Genomic DNA, 22,851 nt, shown 5'->3' with positions numbered 1-22,851 from the left:
AATACTTAAATATGATTTCAGAGGAAGTTACACTTAATATCAACACTATATTGTTCCATAAAGATGTAAATACATTCATGGCATTAAAAAATTAGAATTCTGCTTTACTTGTCCCAAGTGCTGATAAAAAACATGAATTATTGATGGACCTATTATTTTAATACAACTTTTAATAAAGCTAATAATGCTATCTGATTTGTCAATTGTTCAACTGTAGCGGACAGAAAATTGATTTTCTGGGTATCTATACCGTCTACACAGTTATATTCCTCATTCATCGAATAATCTTGTTCTAAGTGGATATGGCTATTCTAACATCTTTAAAGGCAATGCCTGGAGAACTTGTGGAAGAGAAACCCATTTCTCAGACAAAATTATGTTTTTATATATTTCAGCTACTGATGAAATTATTAACATTATAAAAACTACTACTTATAATGAAGAATACTGGGGAATGGTCTTTATGGACAAAAATGTTTTTATCGTATAGGCAATTCTCAACTTTGCGTGGTACAATGTTAACTGAAACTTGTCCATATTGGAACCCTATCTTCACTTTAGTGCAAAGCTATGACTGTCTATATACAGTTCTTGATTTTTCTATCAACCTAAACATTTAGAGTAAGTCTAGTTAGTGAATTCTGACTCACTATCTGTATGTTAGCATTAAGAGTAAGTTCCTTAACTGAATAAAATCAATTTTATGTCTACCTATCTATGCTGAAATTGTAAATAAATCAAAAAAATCTTTAAGTATTCATAGTTTTTAGAATATGAATTATATGTTAAGGTTTTTCCGCAGATAATTCAAATATAAATTAAATCTCTTTTAAATGCTGAAGCAAATAAAACATCCAAAAATTCTTTAGGTTACTCCTGTTATATGACAGTGTCAAGTGTACAAAAGTGTGCACGCACGTGTGTGTGTATGTGTGTGTATATATATGTATATATACACATTCATCTGTAAAATACATAATTACAAACTGTCCAAAACATTTAATTAAATAAAAAATTCAAACAAGACCCAAGTATGCTTTTAAAAAAATAGGAACAATAAACTCATAGAGTAGCACAATGGAGCAAATGATAATTACATATAAGACCAATGGATTTTAAAACTCAGCCTTTAACTTTGGCCTAATAACTAAGACCTCAACAAGGTTTAATTATATCAGGTCTTACACCTTTGCTATTTGAATGACCCAAATCCTCTCTCATATTTCTCAACTGTCCTTCATTTTATTCTCAAATTAATCTCAATCTGCACAATTGGATGTTCTATTGTGAGTAATGATAAGATCTGAACCATGAAATTAAAGTTGCAGAAAAATCAGCATGCAAACCTTGGGTCTTTGACTCATATATATCAATAGATTGGAGATTGTAATGAATGGATGATTAAAAAAAAAGTTCACGATTATCCTTTATCTGATAAGTGAGCTGACTGTAATGTCAATGGAAATTCTGTGTTAAGCAATACTTCAGTCCATTTCAAAATATTTTACATAAAATATACCAACTAAAAACAATGGAGAAGAAATTAAAAAGTTGATTTCAATATTAAGAACATGCTGAACATGCTGATTTTATTAATCCAATCAAGACACAATTTTAGGACATTTTTAAAACTCAGGAAGCCAACAACACTTCATAAATTCTCCAAATGAATTAATATACTATTTTTAAATAAAACTGCCAGAATATCAGGTCATTCTGAATTTTAGATAATTCAGTTGTGATTACTCATAATCAGTTTTTTGAGACCTTAAATAGGCAAGACCAACACAGCTGCATAAGTTTTAAAATACATATTATAGATGGCATGCACAATAACACCTGGAAAAATTAATATATAAAGTTAGATACCATTTTAGAAATTTATAGAAACATATGACAGTTAGTATCCTCCAAAGAATAATTACTAGGTAGGGTGGAAACATTTAATATTTTTTACACATGCCTTGTTCTAGAGAAAGAATGGTCCATCTTTAACTGAAAAAACCTTGTGAAGTTAAACTCCTCTAAACATCTGGATTTACTCTTGTATATTATATATAGTCCAGTGGCCATCATAATGGAATTTGTTATATTAAGTGGATGTTAAATTTTCTAATATCTAATTATTAAGTAAATGGTCATCTAATTCATTCCCCAAATACATAATATCTCTAAATATATGGCTCATCCCACAGGGCCTTGTACCACATGTACTCAATATGTTTAACAAGTTCAACACAGGTGCTGGAGACAGTGCAGTGTAGCATATAAGAGCTAGGATTCTTGACACCAGATTGCCTGGGTTAAAATTCCAGCTCTTACAGTTTACCTTCAGCAAGTTACTTAACCTCTGTGCACCTCATTTGACGTATCTGTAGACATAGGGCTGTTGTGAGAATTGATTTAATTTATAAAAAGCACTTAGCACGCCTCACACAGTAAAAACCTTTACATGTTTAGTTATTATCATCATGGTCAACACCATCATGATCTAAAAAATATCCTGTGAAAAGTACCTCCAGGTACAAATGCAGAATTCCATATAGATAGGAAGTCTGCTTGCTTGGTACTACTTGTTAGACCACCATTTTAGTGATTATTTTATTTTGGATTTTAATACCTCACTGAGATACACTAGAGATTATCTGTTCTTAAACAATAAAGAATTTTTATTTCTTGAAATAAAAAGTCATATAAAATTTAAATTTATACAGAGCATAAATGAACATTAAGACATTAAGAAACAAACACAAAGCATGGGTCTTACTAGGATGTTGATTTAAACAAATCAACTCCCAAAACTGGTATTTCTTAGATCAGGATCTCTCAAATTTCAAGTCTACAAATCACATAGGAATCTTGTTAAAATGCAGATTCTGATTCCTTAAGTGTGGGGTAGAACCTGAAATCCCGCATTTCTAACAGGCCCTCAGGTGATTCTGAGGCTGCTGGCCCATGGAGCAGACTTCAGGCAACAAGGAGTTAGATATTACCAGGGAATTATTGTTAATTATATTGTATATGATAAAGGCATTGTGGTTACACAAGAAAATTTCAGAACTTTTCACAAGGAATTATACAGGGGTGAAATAACATGATGCCTGGAATTCACTTCAGTAAGTGACAAAAAAAGATGAAGCATTTGCAACAAAATCTTAACTGGTGAATCCAGGTAATGGGCATTTGGGTATTCATTGTACTATTCTATTTTTGTTCACGTTTGAAAGTTTTTATAATAAAACATTTAAAAGATACATTTCTTATAAGAACTAAGAAAAAAACTTCCATAGTGAACTTGAAGAAAACAATTATATTCAAGATTTTTCCTAGTTCTGTATAGGTTTTCTTTTTTTTATAGGCAAGAAAAATATTAACTTTAGGAAGCCCTTCAAAATAACAAATGAAAAGCTAATAACTTTTTTTCAAACTTCATTTTCTATCTTAAGGTTTAAAATATTACTATTCAAAGTATTACATTTTTATTTAACTTCTTTCTTCAAACCTGCTGATTAGGTCTATTTGGTTCAACCAAGATATCTGCTCATGTTTCCCGGAACTTAAATACTTACCTGTGATTGCTCTGAAGTGGTTTCAGAATGTGTTTCATTTGTGATCCTAGTGACACTTACAGGAGATACTTCAAATGTGACATCATCTAGCCCTGGGATAGATGACAACTGAGAAAAGAAAATTAATGTTGGTATATGAGGATAATATTAGGTTCTTAAACACTAAGTTTCTAAGTGTGTGTGTGTGTGTGTGTGTGTGTGTGTGTGTGTGTGTGTGTTTTAAATAGCTGTCTTAAGTTTTTAAGCCTGTAGAAATAGGTTTATAAAATCTCATCTTTGGTTGAAATTCTCCATGCCATAAACTACTTAAAAGTGAAAGGCATTCACAAATAAAATATTTTTGAAGAATTTCTCACCAATCTAATTTAGCATATCACCATTCTTTCTCAGGAATTATTTTTAAAATCTAAGGAATCCTAGTGTAAGGAATGAGAGCATGGGATTTGGAGTCATATTGCCTAGGTCTAAGTCACAAAATATGTGACGCTGTGTAAATCGTCCTAGGCCTCAATTTTCTTACCTGTAAAGTGGGGATAAGAAAATCTAGCTCACAAAGTTGCAAAAAGATTTTTATTAAACATATTTTGTTACCCCTCCCCTCAAAATGTGCTTTGTAGCACATTTTAAGTTTGAATAATCTGGGAAATGAGAAAACTCTTGCCACATTTTAATGTATGATATAGCTTATTCCTTTTTTTTTTCTTTAGTAACATCACTGAATGTTACTAAAATGCATTATTTTTCATACACAAAAAATGAGCATGTTGTCAGTGGTTAAGCATTTCAGGTTGGATTTGCAAGATCCATGCAAACCCTCTTTTCTGATTTCATCCTGATATCAATGATATACATTTGTCAAATGTTTGGCTAACTCTGAGGATTAACTCTATGGCCATGGAAAAAATTAAGGTTAATCTGTCCATATGGCAACTTAACTTGTGACCTTGAACTCTAACTTAAGAATTCCACAAACATTAAAATAATACACATATTCATTATAAAGAATAATGAAAAACCAATGGTAATAAGACCTGAAGAAGCAATATTCATTGAGAACTGTTGACTGATGACAGTATTTAGCACAGTGGCTATGGCCCAAATAGTTTCAAGTGGGTATGGCTACTAAGAGACTATCTTGAACATGTTCAAGGCCAAGTATCCTAAATTACAATCTACAGAAATGTTCTGAGGGAAATACAGTGGCTGAAGTCCACAGGAAGATGTAGAAAGTACAAGCTAGACATTCTGATCCTTATGTTAAAAGATATTAGTCATTTCACTTCCTTATAAACATTCAATACATATTTTTTCAGATCAACTTTTGGATAAAAGGACAAAGTCACATATGTATAGCTGATTCACTCTGTTATAAAGCAGAAACTAACACACCATTGTAAAGCAATTATACTCCAATAAAGATGTTAAAGAAAAAAAAGGACAAAGTCACAAAAATATACTAGCATCTCCATTATTTTATATAGAAAAGGACACAAAACCTGCAAGCTTCAAATCAAACAACGCTTCTATTTTTGCTGTTATAAGATAAAAAGTTATCTTTTGTAATTTCTGACATCAAAATTGGTATTCTTTAGCATTTAATATATTTACAAATGGAAAATATGTGATATTTTCTCCAAATTTTGCTCTGGAGACATGTAAAGTTTTACATAATTTTTCCTGTGTTATCAATGATTACTATTAAGATAATTGTGAGTTTTCCATCAAATGAAGTAAACTATGTAACAGTTCAATTTGTTAACATGCTACTCATTATGCTTTTGATTCAAATAATGAAAGAAACATTTAAACAGACTCGGTTAGTGGTTCATAATGAAGATCATTTCCTTTGCAATTATAATAAATTAAACAAAAGAAAACACTGCACCATTTCATGGATGCAGGAGCTAAATTGAATTCATCTCTAAACGCAATTAAAGTTAAGTGTGACTGAGAAAGCTGGTATATGTAGAGCAAAGTTTATCCTATAAATTATTCAGAAATACAAACCTTTGCATCTAAAATATTGAGAGTTGTTTCAATTTGCTGGATACGAAGAGAAAGGTCTGCCAGTTTCTGGAAAAGAAAGATTAGAAACAAAAGAATGAACTCCAAAGGGAAAAAAAAAAAGAATAAAGTCTGATTAAAAATAAACTGTTAACAAGGATAACAAACAGCAGATTTGAAAATAATAAAAACTATGGTTTAAATATTTGTGATTTTCTAACATACTACTCTCTTATTTATATGAGTAAGAATGGGAACTCAAGTATTCTATTAACTTCATTAGCATGCTTCATGGTTATTTTATAAAGCTGTATTCACAGAAAAGAAAAAGTTACATTTTCAGCCTTATCAAACTCATTATCAGAGCCATAATCAATCACTGGGACCAGAATGTAAACTCCTCTGAGGACAAAGGTTTTTATTCACTGTTATACCCCTAGTGCCAGAACAGTACTGGACACTTAACAGAAGCCTAATAATTATTTGTTGTTGAATGAAGGAATTCTTCACAGAACACAAGAATAAAAATTAGTCCAAAACAGAATGGAACAGTATCTGCCTTTATAAATTACTTGAACACATAAATATATACAATTAGTCCCAAATACAAACTTTTCAAGTTTGAAAAGTAAAAAAGGATGAAACTGTAAGATGAGTAGTTAATGTTGGAAAGAATTAAAACAAAGAGAAAAAATAAGAAAGAATACTAAAAAAGCAAAAGGAATCAACCTACCATCAAAATCTAAGATAAACCAGAACCAAGAACTTACCATGCTCTAGTTATTCTGTACAATTAAATTAGCCATATATATACTCCCACACAAATAAAAGTAACATCATAAAATATGATCCATAAGAACATTTATTTAAAACTCCCTCATCCTAAACATTATTAGTGACACAGCCTACAAGCAGTTGGCCAGTTTACTAGTTGGCAGATGTGCAGCATTCTGATTGCTTTCTGGGATATTATCAAGATCTTGACTAACTCATCATTTTAACACCCCAAGAAATGATCATTTTGCCCATATTTAGAGGGGGAGAAAACTGAAAGCAACCATAGAGTAGTTAGTACTTCTTCACAAGACACTTATTTTTCAGATGAGCATTCTTGATATCTACAAAGATATAATTTAGAAATAAAACATTAGAATCTAGTTTTAATGGCATTTGAAGTTAAGTTTAACCTTGATTTCTAGGATTTGTTTACATAAGGCTTTGATACAAATATAAACACAGGCTTATAAAACATCATATGGATAAATTCCTCTGCAAATTATACGTTTTCCTGAAAATCACGGAAATTAAATTTTGACAAATCAGTCATTTAATTCACTGCAGAAGCTTAGTAACTGCAGAAATCCCACAGCAAGTTAATTTGTAAAGTGAATAATTTCTAACTTATTTTAAAATGCATACATTGTTTTGATTAAAATAAGTGAACACAGAAAAAGAAAAAATGAAATAAAAATTCATTTTTGTTTTAATATATTTATATAAATATGTACTTTTAAGCAATAATCATCATCACTGTAAACATCTGAGCATTTACCTTAGTATGCTACACTGTATATGCAAGTATCATTTGAAATCTCACACCAAGTCTATGAAGTAGAAACTATTATGATGCCAATTTTTTTTGATGTGGACCATATTTTTTAAAAATAAATTTATTTATTTATTTCATTTTTGGCTGCGTTGGGTCTTTGTTGCTGAGCGGGGGCTACTCTTCGTTGCGGTGCTTAGGCTTCTCACTGTGGTGGCTTTTCTTGTTACAGAGCACGGACTCTAGGCGCGCGGGCTTCAGTAGTTGCAGCATGCAGGCTCAGTGGTTGTGGCTTGTGGGCTCTAGAGCACAGCCTCGGTAGTTGTGGCGCATGGGCTTAGTTGCTCAGCGGCATGTGGGATATTCCCGGACCGGGGCTCAAACCCGTTTCCCCTGCATTGGCAGGCAGATTCTTAACCACTGCGCCACCAGGGAAGTCCCTGTGAACCACTTTTATTGAACTTGTTACAATATTGCTTCTGTTTTGTTTTTTGGCTGTGAGGCATTAGGAATCTTAGCCCCTCGACCAGGGATTGAACCTGCACGCCTGCACTGGAAAGCAAAGTCTTAACCACTGGACCTCCAGGGAAGTCTCTATGATGCCAATTTTATTTTTTAATTAATTAATTAATTTTTATTGGAGTATAATTTCTTTACAATGTTATGTTAGTTTCTGCTGTACAATAAAGTGACTCAGCTATATGTATATATATATATACATCCCCTCCTTCCCCCTCATCCCACCCGTCTAGGTCATCACAGAGCACCAAGCTGAGGTCCCTGAAATACACAGCAGGTTCTCACTAGCTATCTATTTTACACATAGCAGTGTATTTTTGTCAGAACTAATCTTCCAATTCATCCCACCCTCCCCTTCCCCCACCCGTGTCCACATATCTGTTCTCTACATCTGCATCTCTATTTCTGCCCTGCAAATAGGTTCATCTGTACCAGTTTTCTAGATTCCACATATATGTGTTAATATACGATATTTGTTTTTCTTTCTTACTTCACTCTGTATGACAGACTCTAGGTCCATCCACATCTCTAAAAACCTAGTTTCATTCGTTTTTATGGCTGAGTAATGTTCCATTTTATTTATCCATTCATCTGTCGATGGACATTTAGGTTGTTTCCATGTCCTGGCTATTGTAAATAGTGCTGCAATGAACACTGGGGTACAAGTGACTTTTTGAATCGTGGTTTTCTCAGGGTATATGCCCAGTAGTGGGATTGCTGGGTCGTATGGTAGTTCTATTTTGTTTTTTAAGGAACCTCCATACTGTTCTCCATAGTGGCTGTATCAATTTACATTCCCACCAACAGTGCAGGAGGGTTCCCTTTTCTCCACACCCTCTCCAGCATTTATTGTTTGCAGATTTTTTGACGATGGCCATTCTGACCAGTATGAGGTGATACCTCATTGTAGTTCTGATGTGCATTTCTCTTTTAAATATGAGAAAACTGAGTCTTTATACAAGTAAAATAATCTGAACTCAAACACTCGAACTCCATATACTAAATATTTTTGAGTGTTTCAGCTTGTTAAAGCATGATGCCATAGACTCTGGGTGTTGATGTGTCAATGCAGACTGTAACAAACTGAGTGTAATAAATGTACCATGCTGGTGGGGCATGCTGATAATGGGGAATGTTGTGCACAAGGGTTGGGAGTGGGAGTCAAGGAATAAATGGGAACTCTATACTTCCTGCTCAATTTTGCTGTGAACCTAAAATTGCTCTAAAAAATAAAGTTTAATTAACTTTTTTAAAAAGATGGAAAATTCCTGAGTATTGCATAGATATAATTTTTGTTATTCAAAGCTAATAAATGATCAACCTGCTTCTCACTAAAACTAAGATGCTATTGTGCTGAATACTGGGAATCAAAATTTTCTGATCAAATTTCCTAAAATAGATGCTGTTTATCTGGAATTATTTAAAAAGATAGGTATTAACATTTTTTTCAGGATTAGATCATAAATTGTCTTTAAATGGATACTCAAATGTTCACACAAGATAGGCTAAGGATTGAAATACTAGTCTTAGAAAATAAGGGAATAAGGATGAAAATGTTTATTCAGAAAACTACTTCTTGATAAGGAAGATTAAAGAGGCTTGGGAAAAAAGTTATACTTTCCAGAGCAGTAATTCCCAATTTTTTTTGGATGCAAATTCATCTGGTATGTCAATCTTTTGCTTTGGCACTCATTTTACCTACTTTCATCTACTATTATCAAAACCTCACCAAAATGAAATGACCTGGTTTTTTAATAAAACAAGATTATATGAATGATTTATTCATGCAAGACACTGATCTAAGCATCAATATATTTTAGTTATAATTTATCTGAATATTCTTGATATCTAATCTAGAAACAACGGTAATTGTGAAGTCTAAAGAAATCTGAAACAACTGTAATTTAATAAAAAAAAATCTGTGCTTTCTATTGGTGAGTCATAGGTCCTAATACTATTGTGATTTCTGTTGACCAAATTTAAAGAAAATGTGAAATTTAAGTTAAAGGTAAAAAAATATATATACATGATTTTTTTCCCCCATCCAAGTTCATGTACCCCAAATTCAGAACCACTATGTAAATGATTTTCTGAAAATCAGATCAACAAAAGGCTTTTCCTCTTGGCTAGGGAAGATCTTTGCTGTGGATAAATCATGTTTTTTAAATTATCCATAAAGGTATTATCTATCTTCTCTAGAGCTGGTTTTTGAGAGTCTAAAATATTAAATACGCTACCTGTTATACAACTTAATGCTTTAATAAAGGATATATTACTATATCACGATTTTGAATTTTTACGTATGTAATTGGTATCTTTTGTAATCTACACATTTTATTTTATGCATTTAAAAACATTAATTTCATTTCACTAGACTGCCGAAGGATCCATGGCACATTTAAGAACCTCTGCTTTTCAAAGATTATTCAGCATAATAAATGTTTCTGAGTCTGTCCCCATGTAATTATTGCTATAACACACATAAATATGTACTTTTTAGAAAGCCACTGTCACTTGACAAAATACACCTGGCTTCATTTATGGGCTGCTGAAGCTCATTTCTAAGATGTTTATGTTTTCTGCATTTTCCTTCTAAACCACTAGGCCACCATAAGGTAGGTTTCTCAACCTTGGCTCTATTGATGTTTTGGGCTGGATAATTCTTTGTTGTGAAGGGCTATCCTGTACACTACAGGATGTTTGGCAGAATCTCTGACCTCTACCCACTAAATGCCACAAAAACTCCCCAACTGTGACAAGTAAAAACATCTCTAGACATTGCCAAATGTCCCCTGGTTGAGAACTACTACTCTGAAGTGTAGATGACTACGGATATATTATAAGTAACATGATCAATAACAGTAACTGTCCCCACCTCTGAAAGTTTCAGCAGAGAAGAAATAGAAAGGTAACAATCTTTCCCATCCATCCTCTTTATAAGGGTTTAAAGCAAACCTGAAATACCTTGATTTGGGACAAGAGGGGAAAATACAAGGTACCTAGTTTGTCAGATAAGTTGAAAACTTCTTGATGCATCCATCACCCGCCTATTCCTAAGGCAGTGCATTTTATTGAAGAGAAAAAAAGAAGACAAAGGAAGAAATATGGAGTTAACAGTTGAACATGGGAAAAAAAAACACTGTTGGGCTTCCCCGGTGGCACAGTGGTTGAGAGTCCACCTGCCGATGCAGGGGACACGGGTTCGTGCCCCGGTCCGGGAGGATCCCACGAGCCGTGGAGCGGCTGGGCCCGTGAGCCATGGCTGCTGAGCCTGCGCGTCCGGAGCCTGTGCTCCGCAGCGGGAGAGGCCATGGCAGTGGGAGGCCTGCGTACCGCAAAAAACAAAACAAAACAAAACAAAACAAAACACCACTGTGGTATTTCAGGTTTGTAAAATATCCAATTTGCATATCCAGTTCTTTAAAAGAGAAACTATTTTAAATTAATGGATCTCTTGGTATACCACTTTCGGTTGAATATGTCCTGGAAACCGGAGAGAGAAGCAATCCACGGTTTTACTAAGCTTCATCTGACACTTAAACCCAGCAGTTGTAAAAGTTATAAAAGCAGTTGTAAAAGTTGTAGCAGAAAATAGGGTTTTAAGCAAAACATTATTTGGTTGAAGGTTAAGTCTGATGGTGGGCTTAAAAATTGGATGTAGGGCTTCCCTGGTGGCGCAGTGGTTGAGAGTCCGCCTGCCGATGCAGGGGACACGGGTTCGTGCCCCGGTCCGGGAAGATCCCACATGCCATGGAGTGGCTGGGCCTGTGAGCCATGGCCGCTGGGCCTGTGAGCCATGGCCGCTGAGCCTGTGCGTCCGGAGCCTGTGCTCCGAAACGGGAGAGGCCACCACAGTGAGAGGCCCGCGTACCGCAAAAAAAAGAAAAAAAAAAATTGGATGTAGATTTCTTTTAGGTCGTATGAAAATTCTCAGCACTTTTTGCCTGTACTTAAAGATTTTTTAAAAAAGAAACATTTTAGAATATTTAAAAAATGACTAAAACCCCAGTATTCTAGGCATGTTACAAGTCTGAGTCAAAGTAACACACCTGACTGCCCTGTTTATTGATACTGAGTACTTTTAAGATTCACAGTAAGGTTAAACTTCTGCTCAGTCTTACCTGTGCTATGCATAGACCTTGTGTCGTCCTCCACCTTCCTCCATTTAAAATTTGCAGTCCCTGTGGACTTCCACAAGATTTTGCTGATAAGGGCCAGAACAGAAATGCTTACTGGAGACTTGTGAGGGAGGAAGAGATGACTCTAAGTAACTCTGCCAATTGGGTCTGATTCAACTACTTTCCTTTCTCCGTCTTCTAACTTTTCTCCTACCTTGGTTCTAGTCATTACAAGAGTTACAAAGTGGCTCAGTATCCAGAAAGTTTTTAAAAAGCTACGTTCTTCACTTTTCTCTTTCTCAGAGAACTTTAAAACCGGTATTAGTGATGAAGAGCCCTAGCAATTGGTTTCAAATTTAATTCCCATTTGAGTTTAGCTGTGACTGAAGTTACTGTTTGGGTTTGGTTCAAACCAGATTATGTGAAAAAAACAAAACCAAAACAAACAAACAAACAAAAACCTCCAAAATCAACCCCCCCCCCAAAAAAAAACCCAAACCCACCCAAAACAAACCAAAACCTACCAGGTTTTCTTTTTCCTCCAGTTCACTTCCAGTTCAAAAAGTAATAACTGAGGTTCATTTTTTACTAAGGGAAACAAGAGTTGTTTTGGTTCTTGTTTAAGTCTTTAACTAAACAAGGCCCACAGGTCTAACAGGTGCTATAAACAAATAACAACCCATTTTGGAAAACTACATTGATCTTAACTAGGGAGAAAACGACACTTCGTGCTTGAATAACTATATTATATCCTTGGAATTTATCATATCAAAAAGACATTATATCAAATAGACATGGCATAGTAAAGAAGAGAATACAAATCTAAAAACTAAATTTTAAAATAGCTTTAAAGACGCTGCAGTCTCTCCCTTGAAAATGATGTAAATATGCATCATATTCAGATCAGACGGTGCAACAGAACAGAAGACTGAGACAGTTTTGTTTTTACCAGTTAATAGATCAGAGTTGGAATCCCAGCTCTTTTAATTTCTAGCTGTGTGACTGTGGTCAAGTTAGAGCAGCTACTGCAACCATAAATACTATACACTCAAATACATGGTGAGTGAATGAATAAACGACTAAGCAAATGATTTAAGCCTCTCTACATCTCAGTTTCTGTATTTCTAAAAAAGAGATAATTGGACCTCTCTCAAAGAGCTGGTCTGTGATGATTAAATACATGTAAAGCACTTAGTACAATGCCTAGCACAGAATAAGCACACAATAAATATTAGTTATTGTCATCACACCAAGTATTGATAAAAAGTCTACAACTGACATAAACATCCAAACTGTTACAATATGAATTCTAAATAATGAGTTACAGTCAACCCTAGATTATCAACCATTAAGGAGAAAAAGGCATAAGCTACCTTTAAATTCCATGAATTTCTGGTCAAAAAAATTTTTTCTAGAGTTCAAGGAACAAATAGGAAATAGTGATATAGTCAAGACAGCCAACCGTTTTGGGGGGTAGTGGAGAGAGGAATAGAAGGAGGGAAAGAGTGAATCATGAGGCTTTGATAATGCATAAGCAATCAATAAACAAAAGACAATTATTATATTTGATCTAGTCTTCAGCAAATAACACTCACTCCCCAGGCACTGAAAACTGTTAGGCCCTACAAAGGTGCGGGGCTATCCCTACCTCAGGGCAGCTCTATGAAGCTGCTTTCACAGATGTGTTTGTTGGTTGTTTTGTTGTTGCTTACTTTTTAAACTGGAGATGAGAAGTATGGGGATGGAGTATTCGCCCTTCTCTGCTAACAATCCTGGAACAGTCTTTCTCCAGATACTTCTCCACCCTACCGTGGTATACAAAGTGACGGGCTAAATCCTTGGCTTACTGCTTTTCAGTCAGTCAATTCTTTATGCCATTTATAGAGGCAGCAGTCCAAGATAAAACTCAGGGAAGCAAGCACCTAGACTCTGAGCCTGTTAGATAAAAAATATTGACTTGAGCCCCTTACTCTATCAATCATCCTATCACATTTCAATTTCTTTTGTCTTAATGAGAAGGCAGAAGTTATTTTGATAACTAAACAAAAACAACAGCTGGAACCTTATACAAGTTAAAATAGTTTTCCTGTCTCCATGCAGTTTTTATTAATATATCTAACAAAAACTATACGCTAAGGCTCTACCTCATATTATTTATAAGACAGAATGAACTGAATATTGGTTGACTCAATTGTGAATTATCTCATTTTCCCCCATTCTCCCTATTTTTGGGGGGTGTGTGTTATTTGCTTTATTTTATTTTATTATAAATTTATTTTATTTATTCACTTTTGGCTGCACTGGGTCTTCGTTGCTGTGCGCAGGCTTTCTCTAGTTGCGGCGAGCAGGGTCTACTCTTCGTTGCGGTGCACGGGCTTCTCGTTGAGGTGGCTTCTCTTGTTGTGGAGCACAGGCTCTAGGCGCGTGGGCTTCAGTAGTTGTGGCTCGCGGGCTTTAGAGCACAGGCTCAGTAGTTGTGGCGCACGGGCTTAGCTGCTCCGCAGCATGTGGGATCTTCCCGGACAAGGGATGGAACCCATGTCCCCTGCATTGGCAGGATTCTTAACCACTGTGCCACCAGGGAAGTCCTATTTGCTTCGTTTTAAAAAATTAATCACAGGTCATCATCTAAAATTCTAGAAACAATAAATGCTGGAGAGGGTGTGGAGAAAAGGGAACACTCTTGCACTGTTGGTGGGAATGTAAATTGATACAGCCACTATGGAAAACAGTATGGAGGCTCCTTAAAAAACTAAAGATAGAACTAGCATACGACCCAGCAATCCCACTATTGGGCATATACCCTGAGAAAACCATAATTCAAAAAGAGTCACGTACAGGGCTTCCCTGGTGGCACAGTGGTTGAGAGTCCGCCTGCCGATGCACGGGACACGGGTTCGTGCCCCGGTCCGGGAAGATCCCACATGCCGCGGAATGGCTGGGCCCGTGAGCCGTGGCCGTTGAGCCTGCGCATCCGGAGCCTGTGCTCTGCAACAGGAGAGGCCACAAAAGTGAGACGCCCGTGTACCACAAAAAAAAAAAAAAAAAAAAGAGTCACGTACCAAAATGTTCATTGCAGCTCTATTTACAATAGCTAGGACATGGAAGCAACATAAGTGTCCATCAACAGATGAATGGATAAAGAAGATGTGGCACATCTATACAATGGAATATTACTCAGCCATGAAAAGAAACGAGACTGAGTTATTTGTAGTGAGGTGGATGGACCTAGAGTCTGTCACACAGAGTGAAGTAAGTCAGAAAGAGAAAAACAAATACCGTATGCTACCACATATATATGGAATCTAAGAAAAAAAAAAAAGGTCATGAAGAACCTAGGGGTAAGATGGGAATAAAGACACAGACCTACTAGAGAATGGACTTGAGGATATGGGGAGGGGGAAGGGTAAGCTGGGACAAAGTGAGAGATTGGCATGGACATATACACACTACCAAACATAAAATAGATAGCTACTGGGAAGCAGCCGCATAGCACAAGGAGATCAGCTCCGTGCTTTGTGACCACCTAGAGAGGTGGGGTAGGGAGGGTGGGAGGGAGGGAGATGTAAGAGGAAAGAGATATGGGAACATATGTATATGTATAACTCATTCACTTTGTTATAAAGCAGAAACTAACACACCATTGTAAAGCAATTATACTCCAATAAAGATGTTTAAAAAAAAAGACAAAAAAAGGAAATAAAAGGTATACATATAAAAAAATTAATCACAGGACTTTTATAGTAGCTTAACAAGCATAAGTTAACAATAATTAAACTGACAAAAATTGGTATTCACTAGTTAACTTCTTGGGAACATTCCTATATTGTGCCAATCAAAATGCATCTGGAATGGAGATACATCATACATTGTACAAAAAAGTAGGAGACTGGCTAGGACTGGGAAGTCTCTGGGTATTCTCTGGGTATTTCCTGTAGCAGGCCTTGACTTCTGAGTGAAATCATTTTAATTTCTGTATAAAGCATCCTTGAAAGTGTATTTAGCTTTAAGTGGTCACTATCATACCAGTGTGGGGCTTTTCTCTAGTCTATGGACAGAGCACAGTCAATGGTCTTCTTTAGTATTCAAGCATTTATATGTATCCTGTTCCTAGAACACAATAATGTCCCCAAAGACAACAATCTTGACTCCCACACTTTTTAGGCAGCAACCACCCCTCTATGAACAGTCTCTATTCAAGGACTTGATTGTGGAGGATACTCAGTCACATGGCAAACAGTAACTTCAGCACTCAGGAAGTTCACGACAAAATGGAGCCCTAAGGTTTAACATGATCCTCAAGTGGTAAAGAAGACTGATAAAGAACAACACCTTTTGGTTTCAGACGACTGTTGTTCTATTTCCTTGTCCCCCTTCTCCTTTCTTAAACCCAATTTCAACCCATGCTTCCCATTTTCCTCCCCACTCTCTTTTTTAGCTTTTTATAAGACAGGAGTCCCTGGATCTTGTACCTCACCTGTAACTGGGTTACTTAATCCTTACTTCACAAGTCATTTGCAGAAAGTATTTTTTTTAAAATTTTCATAATGATATTTGATGCCTCAGTTATGTTTCTAGGCTACCTCCCCATCATCTTTTGGATCAAGCAATGTAAAATAATTTTGATATAAACTGAAACAATGTATACTTAAAATGTAATCTTTGGGGTAAGAGAAACATAACCAATTTCAAAATAAAAAATGTCTGTAAGTGTGAAATCTTGGAATTCCTTTTGCTTTAACCACAATAAACCTTCCTGAACTATTTCACAAAGCTTCTAGAAAATTAATTCAGCAGAGATGGGCTGTAGAAATGATGGTAAGAGAATCAAAGAGGATTTAACGTAATGTTAACATAATAACTGGTTGACAAGAGGTTATGGTACATGAATACATAGACTGTAATTCTTGTTTTGCTCATTTGTTACCTTCAGAAGTGCAAGGTGACATCTGGGCTACTCATTAAACGAGTATCACAGGACCTACCTCCTCACAAACTGTAGAAAATCGGTTGAGGAACTGTACAGTATGCACCACAAACTGGTTTAGAAATGCCACCGTTCTTTTCTGTTGAATAGCTGGCACCTGTGTCACGTAAAAATAAACATGATCCATACAGGAGGAACGTACACCGTGCTATCCCCTGGATATTAATAATAACGGGGCGTTTTGCTGTGTGAGATGAGTTACTGAAAGTACTGCCAAGAGTCATTAACTTGTTTTCCTAAACTGCAGGGGTGGGGTGTCCGAAGGTGACAGAGGCTGCAAAGTTTGAGAATGGGCTCTGGATTCACAGGTGTGAACTTTCGCAGGTAAAGGCAACACACAGAAACACACGAAAAACTCAAGGGCCGAATAAAAGAGGTAGGGTTAGAGATCGGAACCGGCCCGTGTCGCCAGCGCTTCACCCTTGACGATAGGGACTTGTGACCCGGGAAGCGTAGGCTGGGAGAGGCAAATTACCCCCGCCCCCCTTAGACAGCTCGGGAGGGACCCCTTTTTAATGTGGACTGTGGGATTCTCCCTCCCGAGAGAGGTAGAAGACAGGCCCAGGCCAGGGTTGAGCAAAAAGAGACACGGCGTGGGGGGGAGGGGTGTCTCTCTGGAAACTCGGCGTCCCTTCCCCATCCTCCTCCCAGGTCGCCGAAGTCCAACTCCTTCTTTTACAAACCTTAGTCAGGTCTATGCCTGACCCCATGAGAGGAAGCCCATCCTCATCCATCTCCTCAGCGGGCGGGGGACCCAGGGCTCACCCACAAACCCCTCCCCGACCCGGCCCGCCCAACCCGGTAATAGCATCCGAAAGCCTCCCCTAGTCCCCGCCTCCCGGGCCCTTCCTGCCGGAAGGAAACGCCTCCCCCAGCCAATCACTCGGCGGCTCCCGGGGAGCCCGCCCCTTCGCACGGCAGTCTGGGATTGATAGTTCTAGCTCCGGATTGTGACGTCGAACGAGGGGCGTCGGGTGTAGCAAGGGTGCAATTCTAGCAAAATCTTAAAAAGCCTCTCCCCCTGCCACCCCCCCCAAAAAAGTAAGGCATCGCGTCTGTTTGAAGTTATACCTGCTTAGTCTCTTCTACTATATACGCAACTAATTCATTCGTTAATCAAAAGAAGTATATATATATATATGTATATATATTTTAACCGATTAAGTGCCAGATACTCTGCTAGTCCCTGTGGTGAATAGACTGAATCAGATTGAGCATATGTATCTATCTAAAGAGCTACAGAAACATTATCCTCAGTCGGACAATTGACAAAAGTGTTTTTTCTAAGTGGTTTAGGTTCTTAAAAAAAAAAGACAAATGCAATGCTATAAGATGTAATTTCTAGTTAATAGAAAAGTGGGAGCGTCTCTCTGCCTCCTAGGAGCTGATCATTACTGTTCATCAGTCATCCATAGCTCCTGACAGCAGCGCCACTCACAACTTAACTGAATTTCCAGGGCTGTTAAAAACAATTCTATAGCTAGAAGTCTTGGTCAACTGCCAGAAATCCTCTGAACTATATACTCCCTTCCTCCAGGCTCTCTCTCATTGGATTTCACTTACAATAGTGCATTTTGGAGACAAAACAAGTAAATTGTAATGAATACTGATTTCAAAGGGCAGAGACTTTAAATGCCACCTGCAAATATCCATTAAATTTTAAAAGTTTTAAGAATTTTTTAATAGTTATCTTTCTTTTCATAGCAGATAACTAGAAAATCACTAATTTTATCATGAATCAGTTCTTGGGGGTGGGGGGGTGGGGAATGATGATCATTGGCTTCTTATGGGTTTTTTCCTGCTCTGCTTCAGGATGAACAGTTAGAGGGGTATAGTGTTGGTTCATAATAGTGGGAAAATAAATTTAAATGTCCCCTATCCCTGCTACACCCATCCCTCAGGAGTGATACAAATCATCGATTGGGACTTGGTTAAGTAAAGGAATTCTAGCCTAGTTATTCATTCTAGGCTATTTATAATCTAGCCTAGTTAAAAATCCATTGTTTTAGGCTCCTTCTTTTAATTGTGCCTTTCCTAACTTCACTCTCAAAGTTGGGTTGTAGGCTTATGTCCTCTAGGCAGCAGACAGGATTCCTCCCTAAAAAGTGGACTACCTCAAGAGATCTGAAGATATCTACAGTTAGAGGGTCCCCAATAAAACAGCATATAACCTAATGACTAAGGAAGCCTGCTTTCTTTAAGGGTGGGGTGGGGAAATGTCCTTCTGCTGCGTTGTACCCAGGGACTTTAATTTATGGAGATGACTGAGTGATGACAGAGAGGTAATTGCCATTGAAAGAATGTGTTACTCACATTTCCCAAGAGAAGGGGACCTACCATGCCACACAAGGCCATAGGGGAAACACCAGATTTTGGTTAGGAGGCAGACAGAAGCAGGAACCAGGGGAAAGCCTAGGCCAGATCCTTTACTGGAATTTCTTTGGGAAAGGCAAGTCGGGGCAGGAGAAACAGGTGAAAATTGGCTGGTATGAATGATTCCAGTGGGCTTTGGGGCATAGGAGTTGTCCCTGTTGTCTGTACCTGGCCCTGGGTTGATTTAGGGCAGTGGAAATATTGGCTTGATGTAGAAGAGTTTAGATAAGGAGGTGGTTGGGGGTAATGGGCTGGATTGGTTGGTTTGCATAAGAAAAACATGCTTCCAAGTAAATTGTTTGACTATCTTTGGGAATTAGCTAGCCCTGGGAGAGGCAGTCTTTCCCAGGGTCTGTAAGTCCACAAATGCCAGAGCTTCAGGGATACAGAAATTAAGAAAATATAGTTAATATAACTGTTCCTGTGATGAACAGATGCTAAAAAGACAATTACAGAATCCAAGAAAACACAGAACACTCACCCTCCAGTATGTGACCTTACAGGTAACAGTTTCAGCAAGGCACCTCACTCCTAGGTGTAGAGTCTCATTCAGTTTCTCAAGAAGGGATCAGAGGGGAAGGAGTAGCTGCCTGGCTATGCAAACCAGGGGGGAAGGTATTTGGGAGGGAGAGGCTAATTGTTCTAGGAGGGACAGTAGTCTTAAAGAAGGATCTTATTTCCCTGTCCAGGGATTGAACCTAGCCGCCAGTCCACCAGGGGCTAAAGGCTAGAAGCATAGTTCCCTTATTCTTACCCCTTTGGAAAGCAAAAATGTTTCAAGGAGGCAAAAACTGCAAAACAGGTACAAAGTTTATTGTTAGAGACACAACACACAGAGAAACTATTTATTTAACTCAGAAGCAAGGGAGAAATACGCACCCAGAAAGAGTGTGGGTGTCCCCCCCTAATGAGGAGTGCAGTAAAGAGGTGATTTAAATCACTTATATAGGACAGTCCTTCCGGGTCTTTGTTTATCTTTGGCCAGTTACAGTGTTTCTTTTTTCACATGCGACTGGTCTTAGGACCCTCTCCAAGATGTCTGCACAACTTTTTGCTAAGATGGATCCCACTGCAGAGGCCTGTGGGTGCATGTCCACAAATATTATGGGGTGGCACCCCTCCCTTTTTGACCCCCAAGGAGCCTTCCTGCACATGTGTAGACAGGGAAGTTTTCCTTGACCTCAGGAGCGGACATCTTTTCTCTTTACTTTAGCAGAGCTCAGCTTCTGCCACTAGCTTTGTCCTTGGAGTTTCTGGGTGAGAACAAAGCTTCAATTTTACTCCACTTGACAACCACCAGCTGTCTGGCCCAGAGGCCCATCTATCTCCTACCTCATAATCATTCCTCATCCAGACTCTCAATCAAACCTCTTGTTTTAATAATCCCTAAAACATGGTGTCCCGCTTTAGAGGGAACTGGTGCCCCTCCCAAATCCAAGTGTCTTCTAAACAGCCACTTCTTTTAATCCATATAAAGTTCTTTGCTTTCATCCCTCATTTGATACCTAGCACCTTGTGACCATGTGTTACTGCCAACCTATTTGTAATTTCTTTGAGATCAGAGGCCAATTTCCATTTCTTTATATTCCCTTATACCTATTACAGAGCCATGCACATGATAGATAGAAGTATCTGCTTATTTTTAAGTTAAGAATTTATTATAGGGAATTCCCTGGCAATCCAGTGATCCAGTGGTTAGGACTCACCGCTTTCACTGCTGGGGCCCAGGTTGGATTCCCTAGGGTCGGGGAACTAAGATCCTGCGAGCCTAGCAGTGTGGCCAAAAAAAAAAAAAAAAAAAAGAATCTATTATAAGAGTGAAATATTTATTTAAGGAAAACATAAAGAAAAAAGCATAGGAAGGAAAAAGGTCACCCATAATCACTCTTCTTGGAACTAACGATTACTATTTTTATGGAGCCAGGGTATTTTATCTTGAATTCACGGTCAGATTTTTTCCCCATTGGTGGGGGTATTAATGAGGTGGGCCTCAGTCATTTGCTTTGTACATCTTCTGTAGTACTCTGTCCTTTTCATAGAATAACCTTCTCCATTTATTTAAAAAAAAAAAAAAAGCAAATGATGCCACTATCAGCTGCTTCCAATTAACCTCCTCTGGCAGTTTCGGTAAATGACTCAGCACCTGGACTCCTTAAAGAGGTCAGGTTATTTTGAATCACAACCTCATAAAATCACTTAAGGCTACTCTGTAGGTTCAATATAAACATTTCTTCCTGTAGCCTTGTTTCTAGAATTCAAAATGATCATGTTAGAACCTTTGCTATTACCTTTTTAAAAATGAGTGGGCCGGAGGGTGTGAGCCAATTAGTCTAGGAAGGTGGTTCACAATATTTTCCAGTATGATAAGCCCTTTTTAATAGAAAAAAATTTGAGGAACCCCAGACGATTGTGGCTCGATATTTAATATCATTGATCAAATACATACGCATTGTTGAGAATTTGAAATGGGAATATTAAATGGAAATCGGTTAACTATATTGGGAAATTCATCTTAAAATCCCAAATTTTCATTCAAAGATAGTATTTCACTCCTTTTTATTTTCCAGCCCAGGTTCTATTAGTTTTCCTATAATATATTGCTTTAGAAAATCTTGCCTTTTACTTTTTACATAGGCAGGAATAATTAAAGTATTCTGGCTTTCATCTGAACTAGAGTCAAACCTGGGGTCACAAAATAGATGAGATGACAGGCACACCTTGACATGAAGGAACTTTTTAACCCTCTCAAGATTCTGACCAAGATCTTTAAAAGCCACTCTCTTTGAACTGGAGGGAAGGGTTCATTGGCAGGTTGATTCCTCCTACTACCTGTTAATGGGTGTTTTGGGGGAGGAAGTGGGGAACGGCAGGACACCTGAAGTCAACGTCTGCTAGAATTATGTGTGCAGTTTAATTTGGGGGCAGTCTATGTTATCTCAGGACCCCAGGAGTTCATGGCTTCAAAGGAAAAAAGAGGATTATGATAGTGGTAATATAACTATTGAGAAACCCTTTCAATAATTTCATGTCTTCCCAGTTATTTGCCATCAACAGGTTGGGACCCAGGTTTTGTAAAGATTATACACACATGTAAACACAGCTACTGTGGTAGATGGGTGGAATGATAGGGAAAGGAATAGGTCAAAAACACTGACAGAATTCCAGAACTGCTCCAAGGATTTGGGGTTTAATGTATTTGGTGGGGAGGTCCAGGATGGGGTGAGACTTCTGAAGTAGCTGTATATAAGATCAGATCCCGTACTTGCTCAAAATTACGTGCCAGGGAAATCTTACTAGAACTCTATGGATTTCAAGTGAGGGATGCTCGCACAGATGTCCTCTATGGTGCATCAATTTGGAGAGAAATGCAACATTAGCTGTTCACAACACAGCTTGAGGCACTTGTGTCCAACTCTCAGGAGAATCAGCCCTACAGAATATTTAGCAAAGTATTTAAAATTCCAGAGAGTCTAAATCTTAATGGGAACCCCCACCCCCTTTTTTGTAGGCTGGAAACCAAAGTGAACTAAGCTATTATACAATTATTAGGATAAAATATACCTGAGTTATTTTATCTGTAATAAGTAAACATCTAGCTTTCATTAGTACTAGTGGAAGAAAGAACCACCAATTAACCAAAGAAGCATTAAAGGATGAAAAGATGGTAGAAAGTTCTTTAAAAAATAACATATTGGTCTGGTTTAAACTTAATGTCAACTAAGAAATTCATTTCTT

At 37.4% G+C, this 22,851-nt stretch overlaps 1 protein-coding gene across 3 annotated transcripts in view; it reads right to left on the bottom strand.

The window, feature by feature from the left end:
- Positions 1-17,553, bottom strand: part of WASHC3 (WASH complex subunit 3) — a 51,996-nt gene extending 34,443 nt beyond the window's left edge. For all 3 annotated transcript variants that reach the window (XR_009565399.2, XM_030856247.3, XM_060305845.1), the window contains exons 1-4: positions 17,427-17,553; positions 16,742-16,840; positions 5,577-5,642; positions 3,570-3,677 (exon numbers count right to left, since the gene is read on the bottom strand). Coding sequence is in view for 2 of the 3 variants with exons in the window: in XM_030856247.3 (XP_030712107.1) it covers positions 3,570-3,677; positions 5,577-5,642; positions 16,742-16,840; positions 17,427-17,477 (324 nt within the window). In the remaining variant the exon portion in view is untranslated. The remainder of the gene's footprint in view (positions 1-3,569; positions 3,678-5,576; positions 5,643-16,741; positions 16,841-17,426) is intronic.
- Positions 17,554-22,851: the final 5,298 nt, after the last annotated feature.

Source organism: Globicephala melas, chromosome 10, assembly GCF_963455315.2.
Source record: "Globicephala melas chromosome 10, mGloMel1.2, whole genome shotgun sequence".
Classification (NCBI taxonomy): Eukaryota; Metazoa; Chordata; class Mammalia; order Artiodactyla; family Delphinidae; genus Globicephala; species Globicephala melas.
Note: the sequence above shows the minus strand (reverse complement) of the source record. Positions and strands in the feature narration are given on the sequence as shown.